We start from the raw sequence: 10,240 nt of genomic DNA on the forward strand, positions 1-10,240 counted from the left end.
TTAAATTTGCTCTGCACAGAAAGGTCAGTGCACTATTTTAAATTAAAATTTACCCAAAACATTGAAAAAAATAATAACAATTCTAAGATTTTTGCTTGAACACCACCTTCTCTGGGCATAATGTCCACATTTCAAAACGCAGACGTTGACCCAGAAACGAGTTTCAGACAAGACAGACCACTGTCGGAGGATCTGGTGAGGCCTCAGGCTGTGATCAGACGAGGTGTGAGGACCATGTCCTCTCCTTACGCCGCCGACCAGAGGTGAGGAAGAGCGGAGAGCCTTCTTGCAAACCAGTCCATTATGAGAGCTCCGTGTGGGCAGGCTCTGGGCCTCACTCACCACATCCTGTGCATCTGCCTGGCCTGCTGGGCTCTGCCTCCACCCAGCTGCTCCTCGCCCGCCCGCCTGGTAGACTCTGCTATGCCATCTACACTCCCTGCCCTGCTCTGCCTCGGTGAGTTCCTATGGGGACAGGGTGTGGGATCCAGGGTCCAGGTGGGGCACCCTGGCTCATTGTTCCTATCTTCCAGGACTGTATCTGAGCCTGAGGGTCGGCGCCCAGAATGGTGAGTCCTCCCTTCAAAACCTCAGCGTCACCCTTCCGGGCTCAGGCTGGGCATAGCGTCCGCCGTTCAAAGTGTAGAAGTTGGCCCAGAAATGGGTTTCAGGTGGGGCCGACCGCTGTCTCCACCTGAGAACAACGGGAGGGCTGGCCAGCGGCTGGGTAGGAATTGGGTCGGGAGGGGCTGTCTCTGGATTCCCTCCAGCCTCTGATTCCCTTCCAGAGACCCTCTCAAAGCCCCTCATCTGGGCCGAAACCAGTTTCATGGTTCCAAACGGGGCGTCGGTGTTCGTCTGGTGCCAGGGAAGTCGCAGGGCCATTGAGTACCAGCTGCATTTTGAGGGAGTCTTTGTCTTGGAGAGACTGAAAGCCCCTGGGCTGATGAACAAAGTCAAGTTCTCCATCCAGCCCATGAACTCCTCCACTGCAGGGAAGTACACGTGCTTCTACCGAACTGGAGAGCTCTGGTCAGAGCCTAGTGACCCTCTGGACCTGGTGATAACAGGTAAGTGTCCCCTTCTCTAGCTGGAGTGTCTCCTCCTCGGCCTGAATCCTGGGGAGCGTCGTCGTTTATTAATCTCTCTCTCTCTCTCTCTCTCTCTTTTTAAATATTTTTATTTATTTCAGAGAGGAAGGGAGAGGGAGAGAGAGATAGAAACATCAACAATGAGAGAGAATCATTGATCGGCTGTTCCTGCACTTCTACTGGGGAATCTAGCCCGAACCGGGCATCAAACTGTGACCTCCTGGTCCACAGATCGACACTCAACCACTGAGCCACCCCAGCCGGGCTATTCATCTCTTTTAGTCTCTTTCCAACTTCACTCAGATACCATTCGCCCTGGGGGTGGGCGTCTGATCACTTCCTACAGGGGTTATTTGAGAGTTATCGCTACGTCCTAGGATCAGATTTGTCTTAGTTCAAATTCTTCAGGTAAGAGATGCTGAGATGGATGTTTGTGTGCAGGGAAGGATGATTGGAGGAGGGGTGGGGAGGGGTGTCCTCAAAAAACAGCCCCTGTGATGGATGAGAGACACAGGCTGGGCAGATGAGGTGAGACTGGGATACTTTCTCTGAACCCGGCCAGGCACTCTAGCCCTGAGAGGGCCCTTCAGACTGGTCTCAAATGATGCTAGAGGCCCCCACTCCCGGCCCCAGCATCAGCCAGTGATTGGATGAGAACAGAACCCCTCCCAGAGAGGTTCCACCAGGTACCCTTGATCTTACGGCACTTGGACTCTCGCCCAAGACAGACCTGGAGGGAGAGTCAGGATGCGTAAGTCAATTCGGTAGCACATGAGGAGGAAATGGCGGCCTGACAAAGTAGGACAGCGCAAACGCGATAGGGAGGGAGGGAGGAAGGAAGGGTAATCTTGGGGTCCCTTTGGCTGAGGAGTGTTCTCAAGCGTAGGCCAATGTGGACTTGCCTGGAGTGCTCATTGAACACAGACGGCTTCGGTACAGCCGTGTTCATGGAAGCACTGTCCACAGTCGCCAAAAGGTAGAAACAACCTAAGTGCCAATCGACAAATGAAGGGGTAAACAGAATGTGGTTTGGCTCAGTGGATAGAGCGTCGGCCTGTGAACTGAAGGGTCCCTGGTTTGATTCCGGTCAAGGGCACATGCCCAGGTTGCACTTCCCCAGAAGGAGAAGTGCAAGAGACAGCTGGTCAATGATTCTCTCTCATCATTGATGTTTCTGCCTCCCTCTCCCTCTCACTTCCTCTCTGAAATCAATAAAAATATATATTTTTTTAAAAAATATGTGGCCCATTTGCAACAGCATGGATGGAACTGGAGAGCATTATGCTAAGTGAAATAAGCCAGTCGGAGAAAGACAAATACCACATGATCTCACTCATTTATGGAATATAATGAACAACATAAACTGATGAACAAAAACAGATCCAGAGACAGAGAAGCAGCGATCAGACTGTCAAACCTCAGAGGGAAGGTAGGGGAGGGTGAGGGTAAGAGGGAGAGATCAACCAAAGGACTTGTATGCATGCATATAAGCCCAACCAATGAACACAGACACCAGGGGGATGAAAGCATGAGTGGGGGCTGGGGTTGGGGGTTAATGGGGGGATGAGGACACATATGTAATACCTTAATCAATAAAGAAATTAAAGATTGGAAAAAATGTGGCCCATTCACACAAGGACATGTTGTCCAGACTTACGAAGGAAGGACGTTCTGGCACGTGGTACGACGGGGTGAACCCCATGTGAAGTAAGTCCATCACAAACGGACAAATACTGCCTGACTCCACTTCTCTGAGGTCCCTGGAATAGTCACATTCATGGAGACAGGAAGGAGAATAGAGGTGGGGGAGGGTGTGTCAGGGCCTAAGGGGAGGGGAAAGAGGAAGTTGTTGGTTACGGGGCCAGAGTTTCAGTTTTGCAAGATGAAAAGAGTCCTGTGGATAGAAGGAGGTGATGGTGGCATGGCAACATGAATGTGTTTAATGCCACCTAACTGTGCACTTCGAAGTGATCAGGCCAGGGTGGCTCAGATGGCTGGAGCATCCTCCCATACACCAGATAGGTTGTGAGTTTGATTCCTGGTCAAGGCATGCACAGTAGGCAGCCAATCTCTCTCTCTCTCTCTCTCTCTCTCTCTCTCTCTCTCTCTCTCTTTCTCTTTCTCTTCCTCTCTAAAGTAAATGAACATATCCTCAGGTGAGGATTTTTTTAAAAGTGATTAAGATGGCCCTAGCGGGTTTGGCTCAGTGGATAGAGCGTCAGTCTGCGGACCAAAGGGTCCCAGGTTCAATTCCGGTCAAGGGCACATACCTCAGTTGCAGGTTCCTTCCCAGCTGGGGCCCTGGTCAGAGCACGTGCAGGAGGCAACCAATGGACGTGTTTCTCTCACATGGATGTCTCTCTCTGTCTTTCCCTCTCTCTTCCACTCTCCCTAAAAATCAATGGAAAAATATCCATTGACTGGGTGAGGATTATTAAAAAATAATAATAATAATATTTTAAAAAGTAAAGACAAGGGAAGGGAAGGGGTGGGAGGTCTAGGAGGCAGGATAAAGACGCCCGTTACCTTCCAACCCCTTTCTCCCACAGGAATGTATGACAGGCCCACCCTCTCCGTTCACCCTGGGCCCGAGGTGCTCCCAGGAGAGAATGTGACCTTCTTTTGCCATCTAGAGACGGCAACGACCACGTTCTTTCTGCACAAGGAGGGGCCGGCCAGCCGCCCGTGGCGCAGAGTCAGCAACAGTCCGGCAGCGTTCTCCATGGGCCCTGTGACCCCAGCCCACAGGGGGATGTACAGGTGTTTCGGTTCCTATAACGAGCACATGTGGTCTTTCCCCAGTGAGCCTGTGACGCTCCTGGTCACAGGTGAGGACGCCCCCGGTGTTTCCCCAGGGCCTCTCTGGAACCCCCAGGGACCCCCATGCAATGAGGACCAGTTGGGATGATGTAGAGAGAGAGCTTTGTACCTCCCAGTGATGCCCCACCCACATCCATTTCCTTGAGGCCCGGTTGACTGTTCGTGAGGAAGAATATCGGATGACTAGGCATAGATAATAGGTGGGAAGATCAGAGGGAACCCCAAACCCTCACTTTTTCTTTTTTCTTGTCTCCATTGTCAGGAGATGCCGGGGTCACTGACCTGGCATCCACGGGACAGCCCTCTTCCCCGGGTGAGTAACAGGTGCTTCTAAACATGGGGAGGGCCCTAACCAGTTTGGCTCAGTGGATAGAGCGTCGGCCTGCAGACTCAAGGGTCCCAGGTTTGATTCCGGTCAAGGGCATATACCTTGGTTACGGGCACATACCCAGTAGGAAGTGTGCAGGAGGCACCTGATTGATGTTTCTATCTCGTTGATGTTTCTAACTCTCTATCCCTCTCCCTCCTCTCTGTAAAACATCAATAAAATATATTTTAAAAATAAAAAATAATAATAAAATAAACGTGGGGAGGGACTCAGAGCCTCCCAGAGCCATCACCTACCGCTCTGTCGGTCAACCACACAGATGCCCTTGCTCCTGTGACCTGGATTCCAGCAAGAGGGCACCGACAATGAGTCAGTCACAGCACATCCGTCAATCAGACAGCTCGTGCACAGGGAATGGTGGGGTGCGAGAAGACAAAGCAGAACTTTGCCATTAAGGTGATGGATGGGGAAAGCAGGTCGCAATAGTACACAGAGTTGTCTCAGCTGGCCTCACAGAGAAGGAGGCCTCTGAGCAAAGGCTGAGGCTGTCTGGAGAAAGACAGTTGCAGGAAGATGGCCAGTTTTGCTCAGTGATTAGAGTGTAGGCCTTCAGACTGAAGGGTCAGGGGTTCAACTCCCGGTCAAGGGCATGGACTTGGTTGCAGGCTAGATCCCTAGCCCCAATTGGGGTGTGTGCAGGAGGCAACCAATCCATGTGTCTCTCTCACATAGATGTTTCTCTCTCTCTCTCTCTCTCTCTCTCTCTCTCTCTCTCTCTCTCCCTCTCTCTCTCTCTCTCCCACCCTCCCTTCCACTCTCAATGGAAAGAATATCCTTGGGTGAGGATTAACAAACAAAAATTTTAAAAACAATTTTTTAAGGAGGCCAGGAGGACTGGAAATCATGTCCAATAGAGATGGGGTGGGGCTGGGGCAGCTCATGAGAAAGTGGCAAGACTGACCTTTCCTGTGTGTGAGGAAGAAGAGATGATACTGGTTGACTCATTGAGGAAACTGAGGCTCAGCGAGAAGACAGGCCTGGCATAAAGACACTCACTTCCTAGCCCTAGAGCTGAATTCTTCCTCCTGTTCTTCTGCCTTTTGACTCTTCCACTCCACCTGCCAGATGAAGCCGCTGGGGCCTGGAGGGTGGAACGGGAACCCTGAAAAGCACTGGGATGCCATGGGGTGTGTCCAAGGGGAGGAGGGAGGCTGGGGTGGAAGAGGCCCACACCATCTCCCTTCCTCCCTTATCCACGTTCCTTATCTCCTGCAGACTCTTGGGAACCCCACTGGTCAACCACAAAGAAGGGACTCCGTAAAGGTAAGTGAGCAGTTGGGGATGCAGGCTCTGGAGCAAGCATGTCAAACTCAAAGGCTAACAAGGTGTAAGTGGGTGTGGGCCGCAAAAAAACAAAAGCTTCCATTTTCATAGAAATGTAGGCTTATTTCGATAGAGATGTGCTGAATACAAAGGGCTGAAATAAATGAGTCATCGTTAACACAAAATAATAGAACATTTTAATAAAAAATATTTTTTTTCTTGAACATGAACTTACTAGACACTGAATAACTGCACAAATTCATAAGCGTCATACAAATAAACCTATTTTTTTTTTGTTCTCCAAAAGCGAAATGTTTCCTGTTGCACACACCAAACAAGTCAGTCCAAGACTAATGATGGGCCATCAGCTGCTAAAATATTTGCTGCTGGTATTAGTGGAGAGAAATGGTGCGCCTGTGCATAAGACGCATAAGGGAAATGAATGCAACTCGATTATAGTAATCAGTCATTAGCCAACATTGTAGTTTGTTATCAATAATTATGTATAACAGAATATTGTAAAAATTAAGTTATGAAATTTTTATTAAAACGTTTCTTACATACCGTTATATTGGCCGGGCCGCAAGAATATTCGTGTGGGCCGCATGCAGTCCGCGGGCCATGAGTTAGGGCCTGGGAAGGAGACAGGATGTGATGCTATTGATCTGTTCCTGCCTGTGATCACCATTCTTCTGACCCCAGATCTGATCCCCTGGGATTACACGGCGGAGAACCTCTTTCGGGTCGGCCTGGGCCTCCTGGTCCTGGTGGCCCTTATGTGCCTCCTGGCCCACACCGGGCTTTTGAGGAAGAAGAAGAAAAGGGTCTCGAGTCAGGAACGCAGGAGAAGGTTCAGATGGCAAGGAGCCCTGGACGAATGACCGAGAGATGTGGCGGCCATAGGTGAAGCTGAGTGCTGACCTTGACCTTGAGCTGGGTGACCTCTATGTTGGAAGGAAACCAGGGGACAACTGCGTGGAGTTTGATGAACCAAGGCAGGAGGCGGGATGAAGAGGCTAAATGTCTCCTGCAGGCAGATCCCACTGCCTCTTCTAGGTTCTCAGTATTTTGTTGTTGTTGTTGAATGTATTGGGGTGACATTGGTTAATAAAATTACATGGGTTTCAGGGGTACAATTCAATAGTATGTTGCATTGTGTGTTCACCACCTTAAGTCAAGTCTCCTTCATCACCATTTGTTCCTCCTTTACCCTTGCCTACCTTCCCCACTCCACCCCCACCCCCTTTCGATCTGGTAATCACCATACTGTTGTCAGTGTCTGCAAGGTTTTTGTTGTTGTTCTTGTTATTATTATTGTTTTTGCTTGATCCCTTCACCTTTTTCACCCAGCCCCATAACCATCCTCCCCTCTGACAGCAGTCAGCTTGTCCTCTATCAATGAGTCTGTGGAATATTACTAGGCTGTTAAAAAAAATAGAACATCTGCTATGGCCAGAGGGCTCAGTTGGTTGGAGTGTCCTCCCATACACTAGAAGGTTGCAGGTTCGGCCCTTGCTGGTTTTGCTCAGTGGATAGAGCATCAGCCTTTGGACTGAAAAGTTCCAGGTTCAATTCTGGTCAAGGGCACATGCCTGGGTTGCGGGCTTGATCCCCAATCAAGGCCGTGCAGGAGGCAGCCAATCAATGATTCTCTCTCATCATTGATGTTTCTCTCTCTCTCTCCCTCTCCCTTCCTCTCTGAGATCAATAAAAACATATTTTATATGTGGATGAAAATAAGGAACATTGGCAAGTGTTTTTATGTCAATCATTTCCCATTTTCTGTAACTGCTTTAAGGACTTGGTGTTCCAATAAAGTATTTTTATATAAGAAAAAGTAGGCGAGGTATTTTTACAGGAAATGCAAGGGGGGACTTGCAGAACTCTTCATTTAAATAATAATAGTCATAATTCTTACTTTCAATAAAAAGAAGCAAAAGTTAAAGCTTCAGACATGGAGTCAATTTTGCAGGAGAACATCCATCTCCCTGGTGTTACGGGTCCCTGGGTAGGGAGCCCGACTCCCCTGAGAAAGGACCCACACCCCCGGTTGGCTGTGCCCCTTCATGTCACTCCCCAACCACTGGAAACTGGTTTCTCACCCCCACTTCCTCCGGAGCTGTTTTCACGACAAACGCTAATGGGTTTCCTGGAACTTGCCGTGGACACGTTGCCACGTGGTCATGTCTGAGGCTTTTATCTCTGTTTGCCGGCCGGCCGTCTACGACCACTTCCTCCACGGCTCTCACTGCCTTTCTCTGCTCATCGCTCATTCTCCAATGGCTCCTGCACCATCCATTCCAGCTTCCCCAACGCTGGAGCTTCGGGGTTCGCTGGCAGGCCCCCCTCTTTCTCTGGACACATGTCTGGGTTGATCTCATTGAAGCCCATGGTTTCACTTTCCCCAAGATGAATGCCCCGATCTGTTTCTCTGAACCCTGATTTTTTTGTGTGTGGTTTTTTTTTTTTTTGCCAAATCTTCAGGTTATTTTTATCAGCTTTTTTCCCCCCCAATTAATCTGAATGCGTCATCGTTCCACCTACAAAGGTGTCCTCCCCACTTGTAAAAATTCCCACCCTGTTTTCGGTCACTTTGCTCTGTTCTCTATACCTACGCTTGTGCTTCTGGTCACTGTTAGAAAAATGTGTCACATGAATCACCAGGGAATGATACAGTTTACCACTGATGGGTATATATATGTATAAGTCCAAGACCAAGTTGCTGACCCATTGGGTTTCTGGTAAGAAAGGTCTTCCTGGTTTCATTGGAGCCCAAGTCAATAAATTCACTTTTGTACCTTGACTTTTGCATTTTTTAGTTTTGGGGTGAAGTATTTGCCATAGATATTTCCACATATCACAGCAATCAACACAGCCCAGCCAGTGTCACTCAGGGGTTGAGCATCAACCTACGAAACCAGGAAGTCACGGTTCCATTCCCCATCGGGTCACATGTCTGGGTTGTGGGCTTGATCCCCAGTGTGGGGCATGCAGGAGGCAGCCGATGAATGATTCTCTCTCATCATTGTCTCTCTCTCTCCCTCTCCCTTCCTCGCTGAAATCAATAAAAATATATATTTTTAAAAAGCTATAAACCTAAAACAAGAGCTCTCCCTGATTTAGTTACAGATGGACTTTCTTCCGTGCACGCACCTGGAGACAGATACCACTGGCTTCCTCTTTTTATTTTTTTACATTTTTTTCTTTATTGATTAAGGTATTACATACGTGTCCTAATCCCCCCATTTCTTCCCCACCTGCCACCCTGCTCATGCCCTCACCCCTCTGGTGTCTGTGTCTATTGGTTATGCTTATATGTACCTTGAACACACCCAATCTCATCTGGTTTCCTCTTTTCATAAAGCCACCCATCCTATTGAATTAGCACCTCATTTTTATGACCACCTTTAACCTTCATAGCTCCTAAACGGACCTTATCTCAACACACAGTCACACGAGGGGGGTTAGGGCTTCAACATGTGCATCTGGGGTTGGAGGGAGAGACACCGTTCATTCCACAGCAGTGACCTTCCAGGGCACTGTGTGATGTCAAGATGCATCCCTGCCCTCCAGCCAACAGATACCAGGAGCACACATACACCCCCACCAAGTGTCACAGCCAAAAATATCTCTGGATAATTCCAAGTGTCTCCTTGGGGACAAAAATCACGTCCCAGATAACCACTGGCTTAGAAGGATGTAGACAGGGTGATGGGAGAAGCCACACCTAGTGGGGAGGAGCCTGCATGGGATCTGGTCAGGGTGCAGCAGGATGAGGAGGCGGTGCCTGTGCGAGAAGGGGTGGTGTGAGACACAGCAGCGACACCCAGAACACCCACCACCGGGCAGAGAGCAGCAAGGGCAGAGCCTGCGGTCGGTGCACCCTCGGGGAAAGAGCAGGCGGCCCAGCCTGGCTGGAGCAGAGGGAGCTGGGAGAACCCTTGTGAGAGGTGAGTGGAGAGGTCAGCAGGGCCGGGTAGAGGACTTTTTTATAGTCTGTTTATCTCTTCCAGCTTTGCTTTACCTCTTTTCACTGGCACGGACCCTGAGGCAGAGTTCTCTGAAAACAGGGGTGTCTCGCTCTAAGCGGAATTTGGAGAATCCCCCTGGACTTGCAAGCCTGCTTTTGCCCACAATGAGTGGTCCCAGGTGGCTCTTAGTTTCTGGCAAAGAGTCGGCTAAGCCAGGGTTTCTGAGCCTCAGCACTGCTGAAATGTGGGACCAGATAATTCTTTGTTGTCCGGGTGAGGGGGGCAGTACTGTGCATGGTGGGGTGTCTAGCAGCATCTCTGGACTCTACCCAGCAGACGCCAAGACCTTCTCCTCCCCCAGTTGTGACAACCAAGTGTCTCCAGGCATTGAGCTGGGCGTGGGGGAGACCGGTATCACCCTCCGCTGAGAAACACTGGGCCAGAGAGAGGTCCAGGCGGCGAGCCTGGGTCCCAGAACAGTACTAGGCCTGCTCTAGCCCAGTGGTTCTCAACCTTCTGGCCCTTTAAATACAGTTCCTCATGTTGTGACCCAACCATAAAATTATTTTCGTTGCTACTTCATCACTGTCATGTTGCTACTGTTATGAATCGTCATGTAAATATCTGATATGCAGGATGATCTTAGGCGACCCCTGTGAAAGGGTCGTTCAACCAGCAAAGGGGTCGCGACCCACAGGTTGAGAACC

General features: G+C 49.7%; 1 protein-coding gene across 1 annotated transcript; it reads left to right on the top strand.

Moving 5' to 3' along the window:
• The first annotated feature begins 423 nt into the window (after window positions 1-423).
• On the top strand, window positions 424-6,569 carry NCR1 (natural cytotoxicity triggering receptor 1). Its single transcript, XM_006105402.3, has 7 exons — window positions 424-457; window positions 534-569; window positions 789-1,070; window positions 3,641-3,919; window positions 4,174-4,224; window positions 5,515-5,562; window positions 6,265-6,569. The coding sequence occupies exons 1-7, from the start codon at window positions 424-426 to the stop codon at window positions 6,441-6,443; spliced, it is 909 nt and encodes a 302-aa protein (XP_006105464.2). The 3' UTR covers window positions 6,444-6,569.
• The last annotated feature ends 3,671 nt before the right edge of the window (window positions 6,570-10,240 follow it).

Source organism: Myotis lucifugus, unplaced genomic scaffold (genome assembly GCF_000147115.1).
Source record: "Myotis lucifugus unplaced genomic scaffold, Myoluc2.0 scaffold_680, whole genome shotgun sequence".
Taxonomy (NCBI): Eukaryota; Metazoa; Chordata; class Mammalia; order Chiroptera; family Vespertilionidae; genus Myotis; species Myotis lucifugus.

Coding starts and splice junctions, on each gene's coding strand:
- NCR1 (XM_006105402.3), top strand. CDS start 424: ATGCCATCTACACTCCCTGCCCTGCTCTGCCTCG. Junction 1,071..3,640: donor TCTGGACCTGGTGATAACAG/GTAAGTGTCCCC, acceptor TTTCTCCCACAG/GAATGTATGACAGGCCCACC. Junction 4,225..5,514: donor GGGACAGCCCTCTTCCCCGG/GTGAGTAACAGG, acceptor TATCTCCTGCAG/ACTCTTGGGAACCCCACTGG.